The sequence below is a fragment of the Artemia franciscana genome, chromosome 12, assembly GCF_032884065.1.
Source record: "Artemia franciscana chromosome 12, ASM3288406v1, whole genome shotgun sequence".
NCBI lineage: Eukaryota > Metazoa > Arthropoda > Branchiopoda > Anostraca > Artemiidae > Artemia > Artemia franciscana.
This window is the reverse complement of record NC_088874.1, coordinates 6,955,805-6,982,477: the sequence shown is the minus strand read 5'-3', so window position 1 is coordinate 6,982,477 and position 26,673 is coordinate 6,955,805. Positions and strand designations below refer to the sequence as shown.

General features: G+C 32.4%; 1 protein-coding gene across 2 annotated transcripts in view; it reads left to right on the top strand.

The window, feature by feature from the left end:
* Nucleotides 1-5,282: 5,282 nt before the first annotated feature.
* Nucleotides 5,283-26,673, top strand: part of LOC136033621 (leucine-rich repeat-containing protein 15-like) — an 85,166-nt gene continuing 63,775 nt past the window's right edge. The window contains exons 1-2 of one of the 2 annotated variants that reach the window (XM_065714410.1): nucleotides 5,283-5,443; nucleotides 10,529-10,743. In XM_065714410.1, the coding sequence (XP_065570482.1) occupies nucleotides 10,716-10,743 (28 nt within the window). In that variant the 5' untranslated portion in view covers nucleotides 5,283-5,443; nucleotides 10,529-10,715. Of the gene's footprint in view, nucleotides 5,444-5,488; nucleotides 5,641-10,528; nucleotides 10,744-26,673 lie in introns of those variants that run through there. The other variant, XM_065714411.1, reaches the window with a different exon arrangement.

Sequence of the window (26,673 nt, the reverse complement as noted above, 5' to 3'; positions counted from 1 at the left end):
ACAGTTACTTCCACTATACCAGACCAAGGTATCTGTTATTATTATTTTATGACTTTCTGTTTACTAAAAGAATCATATATTTTCGACGTAACGCCTTAAACTAGGTATCCTTTTCCTAGAACAGACTGGCGTTCTATGACAAACAGGTAAATTTTCAAACGGGAATAAATCCATTCATTTAGACAGTGAAAAAAAAAAACAGGTAGAAAAGTCCAGATATTTTGATCACATAAACAGCGACTGTTATCAGTAGTATTACTAAAATAATATAATTGAAACTAGCATGTTTATGCACAAAAAATGAATAACTTTTCGGTTCATTCAAAAAATGTTGAACTTCCAAATTATTCACTAAATTATCCTCAGAGAGAATTCGCTGACAAAGTTCATTCAAAGTCTTGATGTAAATTTCCTTCTTTAATCTTGCCCTAAAGTGCAACAAATTTCCAGTGAAGGTGCCATGATTTGTTTTTCCAGTATCTTATCTTATTATGTTATTTTATTATGTTATATTATTCTTGCATATAACCGTGTTCACCTTGATATAATACTAGTTAAAGATTTTTGTTGTTTTCAATTGTTTGTTTTGAAGATTCTCGTGTCAGCTATTGAAACAACAAATGTATATCTCTATATTATGATCAAAAATTTGAAACGTCATTTGACACATAAGTTTTGAATAGCTTTATACAAATTATTCCAGGGGCTTCAGCCCATCCCCTGTTTGTGCCCTTATGTGTTCATAATTTGCAACTGAACTGTGTCATTCAATTATTTTATTAATAGGACATTTAGCTTTCCAATAAAAATAGCTTCAAACTATAAAAAGAAAACAATAAAAAGAAAAAAAACAATAAGTATAAATTCTAAAAGAAACGTTTATTTCCTAACTGTCATTCAAAGCAATAATTTTGCTCTGCTGTAAATGTACAACATCGTAATTGCCCAAAGAACATTCTTTTGATAAAATCTCTTCGTGATAAAATCATTCTTTCATGTTTTCTCATTTTTTTTTAATATCTAATTTCTGGACGTAATCTTCCATCTGAATAATTTTTTCGCGGAAGGGGGGTATAACATAATAATAGACACATTTAATTTTTGAAAGTCAATTTTATTAGCACCCCTTTTATTAAGAGCAAGCCTGTATGTGGTAGCTTTCGAAATAACCTTTAATAAACTTTCGAAATAAGTGTCCCGTATATAAGGGAGCTAACTCCATCTTGGAAACCATCACATCGTGGTTTAGTTCCACTTTTGCCACCGTATGAAATACGGTGGCAAATCCTCTGAAATAAGGGTGAAGGGATACACTTCTTTTCACAATAACTCTGTAATTGTGACGGCCTATTGATATACATATCCTTTTAACAATAAAATTTTTAGTTGTTTTGAAAGGTAATCGGTAAAACACTTCCGAATAAATATTTCCAGGATTGCTCGGCCAATCGGCCAATCGGGATTGCTCGGCCAATCAAGTTGCATATTAAGCGAGCAAGTAAGTGCCTCCATAAATATTGTATTGGCAATATTCCAACATAATGGGAGAACCTCTCAAACTCAAAATTCATTATAAAAATGTGTCCACAAAGAAAAAATCCTAATTTGACAAAGAAAAAATTTGACTTAAAATACTCTCGTATTGAATAAAAATGGTCGTTTTTAACTTGAAAAATGCTCAAGTCTGCCCCTCCCTTAAGATCAGCTGAACGATCTACACATATGCTATCAAAAATATTGTGAGTCTGCATGCTATACCGCTCCCACTTGACTACTATAAAATCAGGGGGAAGCCTTATCAGACCAAGAATCATTTTCCAAAACGTTAGTCTTGATTTTTAGTCACCCCTCAATCTATTTTGTTTCCGTGGGGTTGCACATTGTATCAATGTCAAATCTAGATCAAGGGATTTGAAATTGGCAATATCCATTGTTGATTTCCCTTCTCGGTTGAGGGATAATTCGGTGGATGCTTTTATGTCACCTCACCAGCTGAGATGCTGAGGCACATACAAAAATAATTTGATGACAATGTAATTTTTTTAATCGGATTATACATGTCATCGAAAGAGGATTTGAAAAGCTGGTACTGATACTTTGTATTTTAGGCGCAATTAATTTAGAAAATATATCAAACATATATCAAACCGGCTCAATAGCAAACGAAACCCTAAAAAATAGAATTTTGGTACCAAAAGTTACATCAAAGAATCGTATTTTTATGCTGATTTTAAATCAGTATAAAAATTATGATTTAAGGGGCTGTTCCCTCCTCAACGCTTCGCTCTTTACGCTAATTTTTTTACTGTTTTAAAAAGTAGAGTTGTTAGAAAGGGTCAAACTTTAGCGTAAAGAGCGGGTCGTTGAGGAGCGGAAAACCCCTTTCATATATGGGATAATTTCTGTTCGTTTTAAGTTTTAATTTCGTTCCTTATTTGCAGTTAGAAAAACCTTTCTTTTTTATTTAATAAACAACAAAGTCTAGAGCATGTTAATATAGTTCTAGAGGCTGAATTCCAGAAGTTTACTATCAATCAAATCATTTATTATTTGCTATAAACTTAGCATAAGAAGCAGGTAAATGTAAAATATATCGCCTAACATGCGTATACTACGCAAACAACCCTGAAGTTCGTTTCACACTGATAATAAAATAAATTGCCTGTGATTTTTGTCATATGGTTTCGTGGGATAGAAATAATAAAATGTAGCTAATTATCATGAATGATAATTGAATTGTGGAGCATGCGCTGATTAAACTGAATTAAACGATTTCAAAACTTAATGCTACAAATTGCCGCGTCATTAACCCAATTATGGCTTAATCACTGGTGAACCCCCCTTCTCAATTGTACCATCAAGGATAGTAAGGACAATCACTCCCCCAAATGATAGAAATCAAATAGTTCGTTGAAACGAGATGTAAGTAAGGAGTGACTTCGCTCAATAGTAATCAAAACTAAAAAAAGAGTTTTGATAACGCTGAGTTAGAAAAAAACCTTTTATGCTTATTCCAAATATATAAATTCATCAAGTCTAATGTATCCTATCAAAAGCAACGAGCCCTTAGAAAATCTCGCTGATTGTCGAAAAAGAGGAGGGGACAACTGCAAGAAGTCAAGTATATCCTAATGAAAATCAAACCATAAGACTTAGCAGATCAGAAACTCCTACTGTAGACGTTTCAAGTTTCATTCTAAGAAAATCTGCAATTTACTTTTTTTTTTCTCAGAAATAAGATTACCGATGCGTGTTTATTTGTTTTTTGGTTTGTTGGGTTTTTTTTCTCGGGGTGCTTGGTATCGAAAAACTGGTACCAAATGATCGAGAGAGGGCTCATTTGAACGGAAATGGAAAATTCTAGTGCCGTTTTCCAGTAACCAATAAGAACATGCTGCAGAAGAGCGTTTTTTTGCCATTTTGAGGCACCTAAACGAGGATATAGCCCTACAGAGGACCATAATTGTAATCGAATGACAATTCTGAGATAGAATATTGATTAATTAGTATGAAAAGACTCAACTTTGGGCTTCCCAGTCGCAGAGAAAGTAATACCGCACTGTAGGACATTCACTCCTGAAAAGTCGCGTAGTCTAGCCAATATAAGATAAATAGTTAATATAAATGTTTGTTATTCTAGTGTTTCATTTAACTAAGTTGGTGTCCTTCATTTTTCCCGATATTGTCCTCGGATATATATAATTGTGCACCAGTCATTATTAAGGATGGACGGTGCGTCACTGTATGGGGGGAATATCATATGCCTGAAAGAGTATATTTTAATGCCTAAAATTGTCTAGCTCTCAATGAGCTTTCACATAAATATAGACAAGGTTGTGTGTTTGTGGGGGGGGGGCATAGGAATTAATCTTACATATCCCTTCATTAGGTCCAAGCGTAAATAAGGGGATGGAGGTTGCGGAGATACCTCCCTTCTTATTACTTCTTATTTAATGTTTGAAATAACTAAGTTGATTCGCTTAATACAGTGACGTACATATGCGTGTCAGTTATTATGAAGGAGGGGTCATTGTGCAGGAAGGGGCCAGATGTCTTAAAGAGTACATTTTAATGGCAAAATTTTTCAAGCTTCAGTGAGCCTTCAAACAAACATCGAATGAGTTTTGGAGAGTCAAGTCAAACTGGACTTTGGAATTCAAACAAATATCGAATGAGTTAGTTGGGGCTGGGATCTTTGAGGGATAATTTTCCATGGAGGGTGGAGGGGTTTCTGAACATGATCTGAAAAAATATCAGAAGTAAGTTTAAAAATACAAGTCTTTTTAACTACAAATAAGGAGTCACAATAATAATACAAAGTGTTTTTAGGAAAAAGGGGTAACACCTAAATGCAGTCTTAACTTCCCATGTGCAAAAACTCAAAATTTTGGATCTCTGGTTTCCTTCAAAAAATTTTAACAGGTGTGTGTTTGTTCATTTGCGCTTTATTTTTTTGGGGAGGGTGATTTTGTGAAAATATTGGTCGTTGAATATTGGGAAAAGGATCATCCGAGGGTCAATTAAAAGTTCAAGTGACCTCCATATATAGCAGAAGGGATTGTTCCAAAAAAGAGCCAATTTGCACCGTTCTCTGTTGCAAATAAAAATGTTTCACCCGAACAAGGCGAGTTCTTATCTAGTGAAAAATTTTAAATAGTCGTTTCGTTTGCAATTAACGGAAAGTAATTAACATAGTCTAAATTTCAGATCTTGTAATTACAAAATGCCAAGTTCTACCCTTATTTTATTGTAAAACAGAGATCCTACAGAAAATAGCTCATAGGTTAAGAGCTATCGAGGAATAATAACAATACTAACATTCTACTTTCATTGGTCATACTGCCCACGCTGTGCTAAATTCGTCCATAAACGCATACGTAGCCCACACGAAATAAAGGACTATAGAACGTCTGGATGGTATTACTTAGCGTTGAACAGCAATGTATTACCGAAATGTTGTTATAAGGATACCGCGCAAAGTCAAGGGGTCTTTATTAGGGGGAGGGGGCCCCAACCCATCAGAATGCGAAATTTTAACTGTAATTTTCTGAGAGGTTTTTAGCGAGTGCAGTTTTTGCACTGACACTTCTTATCTTCTGAAAAACTTCTCATGTGAAATCTCATGTTTTTTAGTTTTCTAGAACTTGATTTTTCCCCATATTTTTGGGCTTGAATGATATGTTTTTGAATAAGAGCAAGCACAGCAGGGAAGCATCAGCGAGGATTATAAATTTGGTTCGGCACTCACTACCCGTTAATATGCATAAGATAGGTGAAAGAATTAGTCAACTTGTGGCTCTGCGGCGTGGCTGTTTCTCCAGAGCAGTAACAACGAGTGACAGTCACTACTCATTTTACTTAGGAAGATTAGTTCTTCGCCAGCAGTTGAATACTTAACATAGGTAGAAATCTCCGAAGGATACGGATGTTATTTCATGTGAAAGTATGTGTCTATTTTGATAAATAATGGCTCCTATTCCAGTTATCTTCAAAATCAGCTCACAATTTTAACTGTATGAGGAAAACACAAATGTTAGTCTTTGAAAATTGAGCCACAGAGTGATAACTCATAAATTTCATAAAGGTACAACTCAGCTGCCAAAAAATCCATGTGTATTACCTGCAGTGAAATGTTTTAGGGTAAAATTCTACTTTTGGCTATCTTGGAAAGGAGTTAGGTTGGGAAAATAAAACTTCCGGGAATGGGTCTACAGGCTAAAGTATATCCCGGGAAGGTATTTTGAAGTACCCACCTCGGTAAGATTCTAGTTAATTGACTTCTTGCTATCTCGGAAAGGGTTTAGGTTAGGAAAATGAAACTTTCAGGGATGGGTCTACAGGCTAAAGTATATCCCGGGAAGGTATTTTAAAGTACCCACTTCCACTTCATTTTCCTAACATAAACCCTTTCTGAGATAGCAAGAAGTCAATTAACTAGAATTTTACCGCTTTTTCTCTGCCTTTAGTTCTGAAAATGTAATTCCTGTTATTTGAGTAGAATTTTGAGCCATATCAATGTTTTTTTTTCAAAATTTAGGAAATGTATTTGCATATCTTTAAAACCGTATAAAATGGGATTGAGCAAAGTTATGAAGCTGAAAACAATTTTGGATAAAATTCTAGTTAATTGACTTCTTGCTATATCAGAAAGGGTTTAGGTTAGAAAAATTAAGTGGAGATGGGTACTTTAAAAAGTGGGTATTTTACCCCCACCTCCACTACTCCCTCTAGAGGGCCCTGAAATTCGCCTACATGACAGGTCTATACCTATTGAAATTTTGACAAAACAACATTTTACCTTAATTTTCAGTTACCAGTTGCTTTTTCTCTGCCTTTAGTTCTGGAAATGCAATTCCTGTTATTTGAGTAGAATTCCGAGCCATATCAATGTTTTTTTTCTTCAAAATTTAGGAAATGTATTTGCATATTTTTAAAACCTTATAAATTGGGATTGAGCAAAGTTGTGAACCTAACCCCTTAAGTAGTAACCACTAAAGTAGAATTTTACCTGTTTAAGTAGCTTCATTTTGAATTTATTTAATGGCAGAGACGATTATAGCTAGCTAAATATCCATATAACGGAAAGTCTGGCGGTTTTTAACAGCCGCTATTGACATCATTAGATGCACACCAACTGGAAGGGGAGGGCAATTCCTCCTCCCTTGTTTTGACAAATATCTGTCTAGATATTTTCATTAAAAGATACCTCTCCTCTAGATCTTGAGAAAAACTTCTATCTTCACAAAGAAAATTTTAGTCCTTATCTCCCTCAAATTCTACATTATCGTGAATTGATACTCCTAAGCTGCTAATTGAAATAACCAAGTTTTTTGCCATGGATTATGCGTATGATAACTCAAAACCTATTTTTGAAGGGAAGATTTTTAGGTTATGGACAGCTTAAAATATTTAGGATGTTTTAATAAATAGTAAAAGCAAAATCCCATAAAATGGCGCATTAAAAAAAAATTCCAAGAGGGACAAGTCTGCCGACATTTCCTGGGAGGGAAGGGAGGCAAATTTTTTGAAGAAATGCTAGTTGGACAAAATTTGGTGGTTTTTCTACTTTTTTGGTCTTCAAGATTAGATGAGACTAAAATCCGTTTGGCCTCTTTTTAGCCACTTGGAATTCCGTCGGACTGCAAATGGAATATTACGCCTATTCTTGCTTTTGTTTGATATGTATCTCAATCAGTTTTGAATTTCCTATATCAGCGGAAAAGAAATTTGAATTTGGTTCCCAATTGTTTCGGAGCATCTTTGAATCTGTGTCTGGCAAATGTACATTTCAGCTGCCCCAGTCCAAGGGGGATACAGAATTAGTGTTTGGGAGGGGAATCAAAGAATATATATATATATATATATATATATATATATATATATATATATATATATATATATATATATATATATATTTATTTATCTTGGCTCTCCCAATGGTGTTTTTCACTCCTCTGCCTCTATAATCAATGCATCTTTTTTGGGGAGAGCGTACTACCCCTAAAGCCACCTCTGGCCTCGCCCTTCTGCAAATGCACTTATTTTGTGTAACCTCTAGGACAGCTCAACAACTCTAAGTAACTAGGCGATTCGAGTCTCTAAAATTGTCGGTAATTTTAATTTTCGGAAACATAATACACGGTGCATCGGTTGAATTAAAATTGTTCCGTTACATATGCAGCACTTTGAAGGTTCAGAGTCCCTTAGCTATCCTAATGAGAAAATAATACAGCTATATCGACTATTTGATTTAGTATTAATAAAAAGGCATTTTTTATAGTTGGACCACCATCGCAATGAACCAAGCCCGATCTTGACTAACCACCGGATGATAGCCACTCGTAGTGTCAGGCTAAGCGTCTTATATAACGTGTAATTTTTTTCTATTTTAATGCTTTAAGGGGTTTTCTCATTTCATCAGTTAGGACATAATCCACTTTTCCATTCTAAGCATATGTAAAAAACGTTTTAGAAGTACGTTGCTTTTGCCCTCTTTGACGATTCATTTCAAGTAAGTCTACTGTGCTAAACTAAGATAAGACAGTTAATACGAAAAAAAAAAAAAAAAAAAAAAATATCACAAGCCCGGCCTGGCTGATTTCATATCTGAAGTAAAAAAAAGGGATAATAACACCAAAAAAGGTTTAAAAACAATCTTGCACTTAAAACATGTTAAAGAATGCACCGCCATTTCATCAAAATCGCAAAAAAAAACCATGTACATATATATGCGGGCCATAACATGTAAAACATTTAAAACAAATAAAACTAGTAAGTTAAAATGAGTGATTAAAAATATAAAAAGGAGGAAAAAAGTGAAATATACAAATAACAACAAGTAAATTAGTTAGATGTAATTAAAGTCGTTAATAAATTTTCGGGATTACATGATCAACACTTTAATCAAATTAAAATAGATCGGTATCAAATAGGAAAATGAGAAATTAGTTCCTATAGCTCCGTGGTAAAAAATGTACTTTATTTCATTGGGTTATGTCTGTGACGAATTTTTGCAAGCCATACATATTATTCTTGAAGTGTATGTCAGAAAAGGGATCCAAATTTGTCCTGCCTTTTTAAAATCTCATTGGTTCTCCTTCTCATGTGTTTCTGTGTCAATTTTTAATCCAATAAAAAGAAGGAAACGTTAGATTACGGATTTTTTACAAGTAGGCTACTGTAGTCTATTTGTTTCTCTAAGTTAGTGTCATCATTAAACAGAATTTAAAATAAGAAGGACAAAGCCACTATTCTCTTTACTTATGAGGCTTGAAAAAAGGTTTACATTTACTTCTAACACAAAAGAAAAATAAAAAATTTAAATTTTATCATATATATATATATATATATATATATATATATATATATATATATATATATATATATATATATATATATATATATATATATATATATATATATATATATATTTAATCAAGTGTTTGTTGATTTATCTGTCATTCGGGTGATCTTAAAGCTAATTTCTTTAAGCAAGAAACGCAAATACTGATTAAACATAGTTTCGGAACCATAGTTGCAAAAATTAGTTTCTAAAAGTAGGCTATGAAAAATATAAACTTAAGATTAACACAAGAAAACCAAAAAACAGAAACGTGAATTAATAATAGCAAGCATGCAATGGTCGATCCCCCGAGCTGTTGATCATAACGAGTTGAAGGATTGAAAATCGGGATGTATTTATAAGATCCAAGCCCGTTTATGAGGAACAAAATCCGGAGTGAGTAGAGAGGAGTGACACAAAGCCGGCCAAGCCAACCTTTTTTTCTACTTTCCTAGCAAAACTACGAAAGTAGAACACTTTTAAGTTCGTAAGAAAAAACAAAAAAGAACAAACAAACAAACAAACAGAGGAGGTGAGTGTAGTTGACGTCATTGCAACACTTTATGCAATTAACACAATGCATTTTTTTTATCATAGAAAAAAATGGAGCGGTTGGATCCATTCAATAAAAGCTTAAAAAAAGTTTTTAATGTTTTTTATGAAACCAAACAAAGGCAAGCGAGCAAGTCTGTTTGAACTTTTGTTAAGTATTGCAGGCTTAATAAATCATTTTTAGCTGAAAAATTATAACTCTTGGCTGTTAAAATGTAGACATTAGCTTTTTGACGATTTTTCCCTTCGCTTTTGAGTTATGGCAATGTGAATATTTTCATAATTGCTCAGTAGAGAAAGCATATATGAAAATAAATGAAGCTTATTTATAAATTGCTTATGGTTTTTTTATTACAGAAATACATATTAATTTATAAACAAAATTTAGTGTTGAAAAGTGACTCACGTCATGAAGTAAAGGAACCAGTGTTTCCTATTTGCTTTGGAAAGTTACTTTCTACAACTGCGATCCAGTTTACTTACCATGCAAATTGTGACATTTGTCACAGCAGTGCACTAGCCTAGTTAAATTTTTTCTGTGTTTATAAAGTTTTTTTTTTTCATAAAACAGCCCCGTAAAAGATACTCCCCCTCTCGAAAAAAAAAAAAAAAAAAATACGCCATTCATACAGGAACATGCAGAATGAGACGGAAATGTCTCTGTGCCTGGTTTCCGCTGATTTTGAAGTTCTATAAAAACCATAAATATTTTGTTGGTTGGCTGCTAGCCTAGTATTCAGGCAATATTATCATTGTCACCTGATTTGGGAATTTGTGACTGTTTGGCCAAAATTTCACTTTCTTGTTGAATCTTTTACCTCTTGGACATTTAATATCTTTTTGGTACCTAGAAAGGGCAGAATCAGTTAAATTTTTAACTCTACTGAGCTCTATCATATATCCTACGACTCACTTTGCCATAATTACCCATGGAAAAAATGTGGAATTTCCACAAAAGCTAAAATCTTTAAGGGTATGTTTTGTTTCCAAATTTTGTTTTTTGTGTGTCTTCCAGTTACTATCAGCAAGGGTTACTCTTTACTTATGTTTCATTACAATGAACACTTCAAAAAACAAATCATTTAAATTTTAGTTTGTCTCTCTCTCTTTTTTATGATCTTCCCTTTTTTTCAGAATTTGCTGACGAAAACTGGCCATAAATATATCTTGTAAAAAGTCAGTGTAGAGGCAATCATGAACAATAAAAAGCAAACATAGTTGTAAATTGGATAATTACTGAAAGACTTGACTAACCGGATTAATTACTACCAGCTTTAGCGGGCTCTCTTGATGTCTCGGAGAAAGGAGGGCGCTATTTGGAATGGAGGCTATGATTACGAAAAGAAAAGGTAAGTGCTTCTAAATCGAGATCATAGTTTGGCTTCGCTCATGTTTAAATCTATTTCAGTCTGTCAAGCCGCCAAAACCCGAATTATATTCCTAGCAAAACAACTAATTGTCACCTCATACAATTTTATATATATATATATATATATATATATATATATATATATATATATATATATATATATATATATATATATATATATATACATATATATATATATGTATATATATATATATATATACATAGATATATATATATATACATATATATATATATATATATATATATATATATATATATATATATATATATATATATATGTATATATATGTATATATATATATATATATATATATATATATATATATATATATATATATATATATATATATATATATATATATATAATATATATATATATATATATATATATATATATATATTTATATATATATATATATATATATATATATATATATATATATCTTCTATATATATAAAAATAAGTTGTCTGTGGATGGATGGATGGATGTGTCAGGTGACGTCACCTGAAAAAACTGGATCAGGTGACGTCAAAACTGAAAAAACTAAAAAAAGGCAAAAACTACAAAAAAAACTAAAAACTAATAAAAAAAATAAAAAAGCTAAAAAACTAAAAAAACTATAAAGGTAAAAACCAATAAAAAACTAAAAAAAAAAACTGAAAAAACTAAAAAAAGGCAAAAACTACAAAAAAAAACTAAAAACTAATAAAAAAAGTAAAAAAGCTAAAAAACTAAAAAAACTAAAAAAACTAAAAAAAGGTAAAAAACTAAAAAAAATAAAAAATAAAAAAAAACTAAAAAAAAGGAAAAAACTGAAAAATAAGCTAAAATAAAGGTAAAAACCAATAAAAAACTAAAAAGAAAAAAAGGAAAAAACTAATAAATGACGACACTCAAAGAGAAAGCGACCAGGACAAAAGGAATGTTCGATTAGCAATCAACAAAGCACCGGGACACAGGGAGTATAAATGACGACCAGGACATAAGTAAAAAAAAAAACTATCTATATATATAAAAATAAGTTGTCAAACTAAAAAAAGGCAAAAACCACAAAAAAAACTAAAAACTAATAAAAAAGCTAAAAAACTAAAAAAACTAAAAAAAAAGGCAAAAACTACAAAAAAAACTAAAAACTAATAAAAAAAATAAAAAAGCTAAAAAACTAAAAAAACTAAAAAAAGGTAAAAAACTAAAAAAACTAAAAACTAAAAAAAACTAAAAAAAAAGAAAAAACTGAAAAATAAGCTAAAATAAAGGTAAAAACCAATAAAAAACTAAAAAAAAAACTGAAAAAACTAAAAAAAGGCAAAAACTACAAAAAAACTAAAAACTAATAAAAAAAGTAAAAAAGCTAAAAAACTAAAAAAACTAAAAAAACTAAAAAAACTAAAAAAAGGTAAAAAACTAAAAAAAATAAAAAATAAAAAAAAACTAAGAAAAAAGGAAAAAACTGAAAAATAAGCTAACATAAAGGTAAAAACCAATAAAAACTAAAAAGAAAAAAAGAAAAAACTAAAAAAAATTTTCATCTAAAAAACTAAAAAAAACTAAAAAAGGTAAAAACTAAAAGAACTAAAAAAGAAAAAAATAAATGACGACACTCAAAGAGAAAGCGACCAGGACAAAAGGAATGTTCGATTAGCAATCAACAAAGCACCGGGACACAGGGAGCATAAATGACGACCAGGACATAAGTAAAAAAAAAATTAACAAAACTAAAAAGAAGGTAAAAACTACAAAAAAACTAAAAAGAAAAAAAAACTAAAGACTAATAAAAAAACTAAAAAATCTAAAAATCTAAATAAACTAAAAAAGAAAAAAAAAGGAAAAAAATAAAGGAGAAAAACAAAACTAAAAAACGAATGTATATACAGACCGGTACACCGGGATACAAATGACGACCGGGACACAGGGAATATAAATGACGACCGGGACACAGGGACACAACTACAACGGGGACACCGGGGGAAACAGGGGGATATAAATGACGACCGGGACAAAAAAACTAAAAAGAAAAAAAAACTAAAAACTAATAAAAAAACTAAAAAATCTAAAAATCTAAATAAGCTAAAAAAGAAAAATTTTTTCTTTTTTAGTATATTTTTTCTATATTTTTGGTTATAATTCTCTAAAAAAAAGCTAAAAAGGATTTTTGAAATTTAGACTTAATTGGATTTGGGTTACTTGCTCGTCTTTGCATAAATTAACCTCTTAGCTTTTTTAACATTTGCACTAATGATTCATTAAAAGATACAATTAACAATTGTTTATTTTGTAGATTTCATAACCAATTAAAAATATACACGAAGTAAATAAAAATTAATGGCAATCAGGCTAAAAAGAAGATGTTTGTTTTTCAAAATTCATTTTTAAAGCCTAATTGTCTTTTGAATCGCTGCTGATGCTTCAAAAAGTTTTCCAAAAAAGTCCATGGTCTTAGCAAGGTAACATATTGAAACAAAATTATCACAGTTTTTTTTTTAACAATCTTTAAAATTCAAATGGAACTGTTTTGTTTATAAAATCAACCTAATTATATCTTGATATTTACTCAAATGAAACGTAACATTGCAATTTGGAATAGTATCGGTTGAGGAATATTATTGACGATTAAGAAAACATACAAATTTAATACGTATTTTAATTAAAAAATTCAAAAAGAGGATATTTCTTAATTTTTTTTTATCTCAGGGCTAGAAAGATGGGAAGCTTTCCAGTCAGTTAATGGAAAAAAGTTAATCGTTGGCCATTTTGAAAGGTAGAATACAAAAAAAAGCGTTATTTTCCAAAATCATGTAGATTTTGATTCAATCTTACTATTTATATGGTTTCGATTATTACGGATAGTGTTCCATCCCAAAAGAAACAGACCATCAACTTCCAAAAATACTATGGCTCAATTTCGGTCTTTGTGCTGGCTTAAAAATGTATAAACAAAAGCCTTTAACTTTTGTTGTCGACCGTTATCACGTAATAGACCGTGAATTTCCAAAAACTATTATGGCTTAAAAACGTTTCGTTAATATTATGGCTTAAAATTATATACATAAAATCCGTTAACTTTTGTTGTCGACCGTTATCACGTAACAGACCGTGGATTTTCAAAAACTATTGTGGCTCAAAAACGTTTCGTTAATATTGTGGCTTAAAATTATATACATAAAAGCCGTTAACTTTTGTTGTCGACCGTTATCACGTAACAGACCGTGGATTTCCAAAAACTATTGTGGCTCAAAAACGTTTCGTTAATATTGTGGCTTAAAATTATATACATAAAAACTATTAACTTCCGTTATCGACCTTTATCACCTAACAGACGGTTAATTTCCAAAAACTATTGTGGCTCAATAACGTTTCGCTAATATTGTGGCCTAAAATTGAATACATAAAAAACTATCAGGTTTAACGTCCTTTTTACCGGCTCAAAACATAGTAACAATGAGTAAATACAAAACAGATAAACAGGATTAGTGTGAATGGTTTACACCAATATTTCATACAGAATTAAACCGATGGAATCGATGCACAGTTTTTAAGCAAACTCGATACCTTAAAAGGTTATAAGGTTATATTAAAAGGTATTGTATTGTATCAGATTAACGCTTCTTGACTACTAAGGTCCCTGCGTCGGCCCTGCAGTGCATTCCTGCAGCATGATTCGATCTCTGGGTCCCGTATTACCAAGCTAAGGTCAAACCCACTGCACCACCATAGGACTTATATTAAAAGTTTATACCTTAAAAGGTACGATTGAAAAAAAAAAACGCGGAAAGTACAACAAAACCAATGAAAAAACCGCCAAAAATTAAACAAAATTTAATAAAAGACAAAAAATTAAAATCAAATACCTAACAACAATAAAGTGAGATTCTAGAGATTCTAGATTCTTAAAGATTCTAGAGATTAGACAGAATATCCAAATAAACAACAGAAAAATAAAAGCCGTTAGCCACTTTCCCGGCACTTTTAGAACAAGGATCTAACTTCTGTCGTTTTGTGCCAGAAATAGAGTTATTCAGTTTAATGAACCTTATATCAATAGACAGTGTGACTTTGTTTTTTTTTTGAATGACTGGAGTAGAATTTTCTCTTTACATTTCAGGAAAGGGCCGTCTTTAAAATGTTCTAGCGTAACTTCTATGATAACACCAAAATTCAGCTCAAAGTAAATCTCTTTTGATCAATTTGACAGCTTTGGGAGTTCCCTGTGGTGCAATTGTTTTTGATTGATAACCGTGCCGACAGAATTTCACTGTATTTTTATTGTATTGATTCTAATTCCTTATTTAACGTGGTTCACCATTTCTTCCTTATAAGCTTAAAGGTGAAACTGTTTGGCTTTCATGATATTCTGCCTCTTTTAAAAGAAAGAAAAATAGAAGATACATCCTCTAATATAGCTTTCTAGTTCCTAGCATAGTACTTCAGGATCTATCTCCAATGCAGCCAGAAGGATAACCTTTTTTCCGCGAAATTGACTTTAAATTTCTATTATCTCATCCAATCAATTTTGAGAGCTCACGAGGATAAAATCCTCCATTTATTGGATTATGGCCATAGCTATATAGTTTCAATTCCTCAGAGAGATGTTGAGTAAGACCGTGCAGAAATTGGGAAGAATATAGCCCATGAGCTGTGATTCTTCTAGAAGAAAAATACTTCTTCGGTGTTCCGTACTCGATACTTAATTCCACAAAAGGAGGTGCTTAGTTATCATATTGTTTAGAATAATTCTTAATTAATAAATTATTAATAATAATTATAATTAATAATAATAAATCATTAATTCATAAAAGAAGTAGCGGGAAAAGGGATGAAAAGCATCACATTTTGGTTGTAAGATCATCCCTCAAATGCAGAAAGAAATTTCTGCGATTGTATTGTGAGAAGCTAGAGATTCTTGTTAGAAGGCTTAGAAATTGGGATGGATATAGCTTATCAGCTTTGATTCTCTAAAATCAAAGATATTTCTACGCTGTCCTGTACTTGAAAATTACCCGTGCAAAATTTATGTCCTTTATGTTCAAGCCGGGGACTGTAAGTTTCCTGTAGCGGGTCTTCTGCCATGGTAGTACCTAAGGTGTACTTTTGTTTTGAATAAACACCTTTTTTTAGATATTCGGGCTTTTATTCGAAATTTCCAGTAATTTGGTTCTGAAATACCATTTTACTATTCAGAGGAATCTAGATAGCAGTCATTATTTCTGAATTATCTACAAATGTCAATGTTTTCTCACTACACAATTTTCATTAAACCACTTTTCAAAATTTGTGTTACTATGGGCCGTGATTCGTTCTTTACTAACTTGTAGCTACCGCTGCAACCATGATTTGTTGTGTATGATACGCATTACCAAATTGATGAACTCCGTAAAAGAAGCGATTAAGAAAAAAAAATATATTCAATTTTGGTCACTTCTTAACAGTTGAGTCTAAAGGTTGCATCAGACATTTTTACAGTTCTCATGTAAATTGTCCAAAACTATTTAGTTTTGGAAAACTATTTAGGTGTTCTTAAAGGGAGGATAAGTGGGGCAACGTATGTTTAATCACACTTTGGTCCTCCATATTCATATCCATTTTTTAAACCACCCCTTTGAGACCAGCTTCGCAAACAGATTTTGACAATTGCCAGATACGACCTTTGGACGTGATAGCAATATTGCACTTATCATCTGGCAGAAGAATTTTTGGGGTTTTCTCGTGTTTGCTTATGAAAAATGATTATATAAAAATGATTATGAAAAATATATATATATATATATATATATATATATATATATATATATATATATGCCTATAAATATTATTTTGTAGTTATTATATTACAATTACTTATAGTATTTACATTTCATACGACCTGTAGGCGTAGCAGCAATATTGGACTTGGCATCTGGTAGAAGAAATTTTAGGGATTTTCTCGTCTTTGCTTATGAAATAAAAAAAAAACTAGTTTTTTTAGCTGAAAGTATGGAGTGACATTAAAACTTAGAACGAACAGAAATTACTTCGTATATGAAAGGGGCTGCTTTCTCATCAACGCCCCGCTCTTTACTCTAAAGTTTGACTCTTTTTCTCAACTCTGCTTTTTAAAACAGTAAAAAACTTTAGCGTAAAGAGCGGGGCGTTGATGAGGAAGCAGCCCCTTTCATATACGAAGTAATTTCTGTTCGTTTTAAGTTTTAATGTTGCTCCTTACTTTCAGCTAAAAAAAACTTGTTTTTTTTTATTTAATTTCTGAACGTTTTTGAATCAATGCATGTATTGATTTTGGCTCTCCGAAGAGGAATAATTAACGCGAAATTTGCAAGTTTATTTTATTTTTGGCTAAATGGCTTTCTCATAGTTTTGATCGAATGATTTTGAAAAAAAGGAACGGTGGAGGAAGCCTAGTTGCCTTTTTCGGTTACTTAAAAAGGCAACTACAACTTTTAATTTTTTTACAAATGTTTTTATTAGTAAAAGATAAACTTAACTTATAAATTAGCTTACGTAACGAACTTCTGTAATCTCATGTTTTTATTACATATATGAGGGGTTCACCCCCTCGTCAGTACCTTGCTCTTTACACTAAAGATTAAATTTTGTCCCAGTTCATTAAGAATGACCCCTGAATCACAAAAGCCGTAGAATAAATAGTTGAAATGACTAAAAATACTTTAGCGTAAAGAGCGAGGTATTAGGAGGAGGTGAGCCCCTCATATGCGTAATAATTTCTGTTCGTTTTAAGTTATAATGCTGCTCCTTACTTCCAGTTGAAAAAAACTTTCATATTTATTTTTTTTATTGTTTTTTTTTTCAATAATGCTAAAAAATCCTGCGCTCCCTTCATGGAAATTTTCTTCCCCCATGACAAATTCCTCGATGGAAATTTCCCCCAACATATCCCCCTCTTGTCAACCCCTCACCCCAACCAAAAAATCCCCCTGAAAACGTCTGTACACTTCCCAATAAGCATTACTATATGTAAGCACTGGTCAAAGTTGGTAACTTGTAACCCCTCCCAGGGGAACTGTGGGGGAGTAAGTCGTCCCCAAAGACATAGTTATAAGGTTTTTCGACTACGCTGAATAAAATGACTATCTCAGAATTTTGATCCGTTGACTTTGGGAAAACAATTAGCGTGGGAGGGGGCCTAAGTGCCCTCCAATTTTTTGGGTCACTTAAAAAGGGCACTAGAACTTTTCATTTCTGTTAGAATGAGCCCTATCGCAAGATTCTAGGACCACTGGGTCGATGCAATCACCCCTGGGGGAAAAAAACAAACAAACAAGTAAACGCGCAACTGTGATCTGCCTTCTGGCAAAAAATACAAAATTCCAGATTTTTGTAGATAGGAGCTTGAAACTTCTACAGTAGGGTTCTCTGATACGCTGAATCTGATGGTGTGATGTTCGTTAAGATTCTATGATTTTTAGGGGGTGTTTCCCTCTCTTTTCTAAAATAAGGCAAATTTTCTCAGGCTTTTGATGGGTAAGACTAAACTCGATGAAACTTATATATTTAAAATCAGCATTAAAATGCGATTCTTTTGATGTAGATATTGGTATCAAAATTCCATTTTTTTAGTTTTGTTTACTTTTGAGCCGGGTCGCTCCTTACTCGGTAACAGTTTACTCGTGGTAACAGTTCGTTACCACGAACTGTTTGGAAGACAAAATTGAGTAAATTTTAGCTAAAAAGTAAAATTGTTTTTAAATATTTGTATCTGCAATGATATATATATAATTATTTATATAATAATTATATTATAATTATTAAATTCATGTCTACAAATATAATGCTATAATTGTTATGTTATAATTATTATATAATTTATATTTTATACGATCTGTGCCAGATACGACCTGTAGATGGGACAGTGATATTGCACATATCATCAGTCAAAAAATTTTTTTAGATTTTGTTGTGTTTGCTTGTGAAAAAAATCGGTAAATCGTAGCATAAAAGTGAAATTGGTTTGTAAATATTTATAAATATGATTAAACATGTAATTACATACATACTTATTATGTTATAAATATTATTTTCATGCCCACGAATATTTTGATAAAAACATATAATTATGTATATTTACAACACTTTATCATTTTAGGATTTCAATTCGACTTTAAACAGAATTGTTTATTTAAAATAAGTAGCTAATAGTCAACGAGGGGCTTTCAGGCAATGGAATCTGGGGATTATTACATAGTAAAAGTATAAGAGACGTCAAGAAAAAATTTTAAAAAGGTCATAATTCAGCGGTTCAAAATCATGGATTTCTGTTGTTACTTCTCAAAAATGAGTGAGATGCAAAATTTTTTCTTAGAACATGGAAGAAATAATTAAAAACGTTTTCCAATAAAAATGATGATGGGCGATAACTTCATAACATAAAGAAAGAAAACGATCGAAAATGAGGTTTTTAAAGTCCAAATGAAAATACTGAAGAAAACAGAGAAAGCGAATATTTCGAGAGAACAACCGCCTCTCTTCTTAAGCGTGAACAAAATAATATGATCAAGGACAAAAACCAAAAAACAAACGCGGAAAGTACAACAAAACCAATGAAAAAACCGCCAAAAAATTTAACAAAATTGAATAAAAGACAAAAATTAAAATCAAATACCTAACAACAATAAAGTGCACATCCGCTAAACAACATCCACGATTTGCACAAAATCCAAACAAGTATGACCTGCCACCGACGGATACTAAAGAACAACTGAGAAATAAAAGAAAATTTTCATTCACTCAAACAAAAAAAACAGCAATTGAATAAATTGGAGAGCTAGGTCACCTGATTTCTGATTTTAACCATTGCATTTCTTGTGGATACCCTTTGAGACCTAAGGGGTTGATGACGTATTGGATTATGTGATTGGGAAAGTGGTTCAACGTTTATTTTAGGGATTACTAAAGTATCGGCTTCTCTTTTGGGAAAACCGAACTTCGAATCATTTATTCTTAAATCACCTGAATCCCTGTTCAAAGCTAGACCTAAATGTTGGTATTTATAACTTTCAATAGCTTCTATGTAGTACTGGACAATACCTTTGTCATGCGAAATTAGGATAGTTTGGTTGAATAAAACAGCATGGTCTGGATTATTAAATATTTGTTATGAGAGGGCAAAATCAAAATTTTCTCGTTTTTCCCGCTTTTTAAGGGTGTTATTAATTGAGGTAGAGTGCTGGGTTAATCTGTCTGTAAGTTGTTGATCAGTTCTTCCGTATTTACCAAAGACCACAAGAGTAAGGAATTCTGTAGACACTGCAGTTTTCACCTGTTGGTATTGGTATTTACCTTGGTAGGGAACACTACCCTACATTTGTACTACATTTGTACACTATATGTGTTCCCTACATAGCGAACACATTACCTTTTTGTAGGGAACAAATAGTTTTTCTGGGTTTATAGTAAGTGAAAATATTATTTTTTCTTGGATTTTTAGAAATATGGTCTGAAAAAAACTAGTTTTTTTTATTTAATTTCTGAACGTTTTTGAATTAATGCATGTTTGATTTTGGCTTTCCGCACATAAATTAGTAAAATGAAATTTGTATATTAATTCTTTTTTTTTGGCTAAATGGCTTTCTCTTGGTTTTGATCAGACGATTTTGAGAAATAAGGGGTGGGGAAGGAGGCCTAGTTGCCCTCCAATTTTTCGGTTACTTAAAAAGGCAACTAGAACTTTTAATTTTTAACGAACGTTTTTATTAGTAAAAAATATATGTAACTTAAGAATTAACTTACGTAACAAACTTTTATATTCTTATATTTTTATTATGTATATGAGGGGGTTTGTCCCCTCGTTAATACCTCGCTCTTTACACTAAATCTTAAGTTTTGTCCCAATTCTTTAAGAATGACCCCTGAATCAAAAAGGCCGTAGAATAAATAGTTGAAATTGCTAAAAATACTTTAGCATAAAGAGCGAGGTATTTATCTCCTCCTAAATACCTCGCTCTTTATGCTAAAGTATTTTTAGAACCCCTCCTATGCGTAATAATCTCTGTTCGTTTTAAGTTTTAATGCTACTCCTTACTTTCAATTGAAATAACTTTTTCATGTTTATTTTTTCATTGTTTTTTTATAGTAATGCTAGAAAATCCCGCTCATTTCTCTTCCCCCATGACATATTCCTCCAAGGAAAGATACTCCCACATAGACCCCTCACCTCAACCCCACCCCAAACCCAAAAAATCCCCCTGAAAACGTCTGTATACTTCCCAATAACCATTACTGTATGTAAACACTGGTCAAAGTTTGTAACTTGCAGCCCCTCCCCCAGGGACTCTGGGGGTGTAAGTTATCCCCAAAGACATAGTTATTATGGTTTTTGACTATGTGGAACAAAATGGCTATCTCAAAATTTCGATCCGTTGACTTTGGGAAAAAATGAGCGTGGTAGGGGGCCTAGGTGCCCTCCAATTTTTTTGGTCACTTAAAAAGGGCACTAAAAATTTTCATTTCCGTTAGAATGAGCCCTCTTGCAACGTTCTAGGATCACTTGGTCGATACGATGACCCCTGGAAAAAAAAAACAAATAAACACGCACCCGTGATCTGTTTTCTGGCAAAAAATACGAAATTCCACATTTTCGTAGATAGGAGCTTGAAATTTTTGCTATAGGGCTCTCTGATATGCTCAATTCAATGGTATGATTTTCGTTAGGATTCTATTACTTTTAGCGGGTGTTTCCCCCTATTTTCCAAAATAAGGTAAATTTTCTCAGGCTCGTAACTTTGGATGGCAAAGACACAATTTGATGAAACTTATATATTTAAAATCAGCATGAAAATCTGATTATTTTGATGTATCCTTAGCATCAAAATTCCATTTTTTAGAGTTTCGTTTACTATTGAACCAGGTCGTTCCTTACTACAGTTCGTTACCACGAGCTGTTTGATGAAACTAACATTTTCTTTCTAATTACTCTAATTGTTTCGACTGTTGAGATTTTTATTGCGCTTACAACCTTATTTTTTTACAATGTTTTTTTTTATTACTATGAAAATGCTTAATGTATCATTTAACGTTTTGTGAACTTTTGATTAAACTTTGGCAATTCTTTCTTTTTTAAAAGATTTGGTTTCATTAAAATACTTTTTACCCTGTATTTTCCTTTTTTGCCAGTCAAAAACTAACAAAATGACGAACCAATTTTAAAGAAGTTCTGTAAGCACTGAGATACAGCTAATTTTAAGGATGTGTCATGTGACACGAAAAACTTTAAAAATCTTTCTAATTCCGTGGAATAGCCTGATCTACAGCAAAGATAATGTTTTCTTCGTTATTAAACCTAGTATTCCTGGACTAGGACACTAGAGGTATCAAAACGAAAAATATTTCAGAAAAATGTTTCCGGACTCTTTTAAATCCTGAAGCGTTACCAAATATGAGAGAAAAAGAAAATCTTTCTGTTATGCTGGTTGGATTGAGCATTAATAATATTAAAACAAAAAAACAAGTTTTTCAACTGAAAGTAAGGAACAATATTCAAACTTAAAACGGAAAGAAATTATTACGTATACGAGGGATATTTTTCCCCCTTCAACACCTCGCTCTTTACGCTAAAGTGTTTCGACATTAAAAAAAAGTTTCGTATTCTTCTAATTAAATAACTCTTTTGTTTTAGGGATGGTTTTTAAAGAATTGGAAAAATTCTTAACTTTAGTGTAAAGAGCGAGGTGTTGAAGAGGGGACAATCCCCTCGTATACGTAATAATTTCTGTTCGTTTCAAGTCTTAAAAATTATTTTAGCAATCCATTTTTAAAAATCAGGCAAATTCCCTCAGGCTTGTAACCTTTGATGGGTATAACTAAACATAACAAATTTGGATATATATATATATATATATATATATATATATATATATATATATATATATATATATATATATATATATATATATATATATATATATATATATATATATTTTCCTTTGCATATTTTCCTTTTTATCCAACCATCTAGGACTAAACGGAAAGCATTTCGTCCCCAGTTGGGGTGGGGGGATGTCGCAAGGGAAATAAAAATTCCCTGGGATGGTTTAAAGAGGGTGGATTTGGATAGATTTGGTTGGAAGAAGAGTGAGCGTAGCTTGTTGGCCTCAGGCGGCTTGGTGCTGCGGGGAGTTGTTAGCAGCAGTAGCAGTAATAGTAGTATACATATTGGAAATTTAACGTAAAACTAGGAGATTGCGGGAGGAGCTATTCCTCCTCATTTATAGGACAATCTCAGTTCTTTTGAATTCTAAGGCCTCTCTTTACCTTCAACTGAAAAAGAAACTTTATTTGAATCCCCCTACACTTTCTACCTTAGTTTGGAAATGTTCAAAAATGACAGCCAGTCATGAAAAATTTCGTCCCCTAAATATTTATTGGCCAAGGGGGCCTTACTTGTTAAAATAATTTTGCATGCCCTAATATTTTTAATGTAATCAAGGGCAGAGTGTTTTCAATGGACAAATCTCGATCCAGTCTGTTCAACATCTCTGCGGTTAAAGATATTGACCGAATGTTTTATTTCACACACTCAAAATGCTTCTTTAATAAAATTGAAGTTACCACCCCCTCATAATTAATATTTCCCACTTCGTCTAAATATATTCCTCAAAATGTAGGGATGTTTGGGGTGACTTCCCGTCCATATTTATCTGAAGAACCTCTTTTGAAAGACAGGAAAATATTGGCCAAAAATACATTAATCGAGGGGTCAGGCACCTTTTCCTCCAAAAAAAGATCCAATCACTTCTCCGAGCTTTTAATGCTATCAGTGGTTATTAATTTGCGAGCGTTTCACAACAAACTTTCATTCTGTGTGAATGGGATGTATATGATACCGTGAATGTCCGCATGTCAGCGTTGTCAGTCAACTTTTTCAATTTAATGCAAGGTTTGATTATGACAGATTAGGTTAAATTAAGTTTGGTGAGGTTGGGTCAGCTTAGGTTTTTAACCCGTTTCTGATATTTAGAGCCAAATTTAACTTAACCTAAACTAACATAATCTAACCCAACTTTAACTTTTACCATCATACCTTGCATAAGACTGAAAAAGCTGACTTGCAAAGCTAATTGAATCCAAGCAGAAAAAAGGAATTTTGAACATTCACCGGTGAATTTCGACATAACCAGATTTTGAACATTTACGGTAACATATCAAACAGTTCGTGGTAAGAAACTGTAGTAAGGAGCGATCTAGCTCAATAGTAACCGAAACCCTAAAAAAAACGGAATTTTTATATCAGTAGATCAAACAGTTCGTGGTGACGAACTGTAGTAAGGAGCGACCCGGCTCAATAGTAAACGAAACTCTAAAAAACGGAATTTCGATGCTAAAAGATATATCAAAAGAATCGGATTTTTATGCTGATTTTAAATATATAAGTTTCATCAAATTTAGTATTGGTCATAAAAAGTTACGAGCCTAAGAAAATTTGCCTTATTTTGGAAAATAGGGGGAAACACCCCCTAAAAGTCATAGGATCTTAAATCACAAATCAAACGAAACGTGATAAACGAAAATCACACCATCGCATTCAGCGTATCAGAGAACATTATAGAAAAAATTTCAAGGTCCAATCTACAAATCACGGGTGCGTGTTTATTTGTTTGTTTTTTTTTGTTGTTTTTTTTTTCCCAGGGGTCATCGTATCGACCAAGTGGTCCTAGAGTGTTGCAAGAAGGCTCATTCTAACGGAAATGAAAAGTTCTAGTGCCCTTTTTAAGTGACCAAAAAAATTGGAGGGCACCTAGGCCCCCTCCCACGCTCATTTTTTCCCAAAGTCAACGGATCAAAATTTTGAGATATCCATTCTGTTCCGAATAGTCGAGAGCCATAATAACCATGTCTTTGGGGATAACGTACCCCCCCTCACAGTCCCTGGGGGAGGGGCTGAAAGTTATAAACTTTGACCAATGTTTACATACAGTAATGGTTATTGGGAAATGTACCGACGTTTTCAGGGGGATTATTTTGGTTTGGGTGTGGGATTCAGGGGAGGGGGCTATATGGAAGGATCTTTCCTTGGAGGAATATTTCATGGGGGAAGAGAAATTCAATGAAAAGGGCACAGGATTTTCTAGCATTACTATTAAAAAAAAATGAAAATATAAACATGAAAAAGTTTTTTTCAATTGAAAGTAAGGATTAGCATCAAAACTTAAAACGAACAGAGATTATTACGCATATGAGGGGTTCTAAAAATACTTTTGCATAAAGAGCGAGGTATTTACGAGGAGATAAATACTTCGCTCTTTATGCTAAATTATTTTTAGTAATTTCAACTATTTATTCTACGGCCTTTCTGATTCAGGGGTCATTCTTAAAGAATTGGGACAAAACAAGATTTAGTGTGAAGAGCGAGGTATTAACGAGGGGCCAACCCCTCATATATAATCAAAAATATAATAATATAAAAGTTTGTTACGTAAGTTAATTCTTAAGTTACGTACATTTTTTACTAATAAAAACGTTCGTTAAAAATTAAAAGATCTAGTTGCCTTTTTAAGTAACCGAAAAATTGGAGGGCAACTAGGCCTCTTCCCCCCCCCTTATTTCTCAAAATCGTCTGATCAAAACTAAGAGAAAGCCATTTAGCCAAAAAAAAGAATTAATATGCAAATTTCATTTTAATAATTTATGTACGGAGAGCCAAAATCAGACATACATTAATTCAAAAACTTTCAGAAATTAAATAAAAAGAACAAGTTTTTTGAAATGAAAGTAAGGAGCGACATTAAAACTTAAAACGAACAGAAATTACTCCGTATATGAAAGGGGCTTTTCCTCCTCGACATCCCGCTCCTTGCGCTAAAGTTTGATTCTTTCTCGCAAATCTACTTTTTAAAACAATAAATAACTTTAGCGTAAAGAGTGGGTCGTCGAGGAGGAAAAGCCCCTTTCATATACGGAGTAATTTCTGTTCGTTTTAAGTTTTAATGTCGCTCCTTACTTTCATTTCAAAAAACTTGTTTTTTTATTTAATATATCAAAAGAACCAGATTTTAATGCTGATTTTCAATATATAAGTTTCACCAATAGGTACGAGCCTGAGAGAATGTACCTTATTTTCAAAAAATGGGAGAAACACCCTTAAAAGTAATAGAACCTTAATCAAAATCCCACCATCAGACTCAGTGTATCAGAGAACCCTTCTGTAGAAGTTTCAAACTCCTATCTGCCAAAATATGGAATTTGGCATTTTTGCCAGAAGAAAGATCACGGATACGTATTTCTTTGCTTTTTGTTTTGTTTTTTATTTCTCAAGGGGTGATCTAATCGACCCAATCGTCATATAATGTAGCAAGAGGGCTTATTCTAACGGAAATTTAACGTTCTAGTTCACTTTTTAAGTGACAAAAAAATTGGAGGGCAACTAGGCCCCTTTCCACGACCTTTTTTGCCCCAAGTCACCGGATCAAAATTTTGAGATGACCATTTTGTTCAGGATACTCGAAAAATATAATAACTATGTCTTTGAGGACGACTTAATCCCCCACAGTCCCGGGGGCAAGGGCTGCAAGTTACGAACTTTGCCCATTGTTTCCACATAGCGTTGGTCGTTGGGAAGTATACAGACGTTTCCTGGGGAGGATTTTTTTTCTGGTGGTGGAGGGTTGGGGGGAGGGGAGTTACGTCGGAGGATCTTTCCATGGATGAATTTATTATAGGAGAAGGGAATTTCCATGAAGGGGTGCTTGATTATCCAGCGTTATGTAAAAAAAAAACAATGAAAATTAAATTTAAAAGACAAGTTTTTTCAACTGAAAGTAAGAAGTAACATTAAAACCTAAAACGAACAGGAATGATCTTCTATATGCTTTTATGAGTTTGTCCCCTCCTCAAAGCCTCAAAAAATTTTGAAATTTGGAGGGGACAGCCCCTTTCATATACGG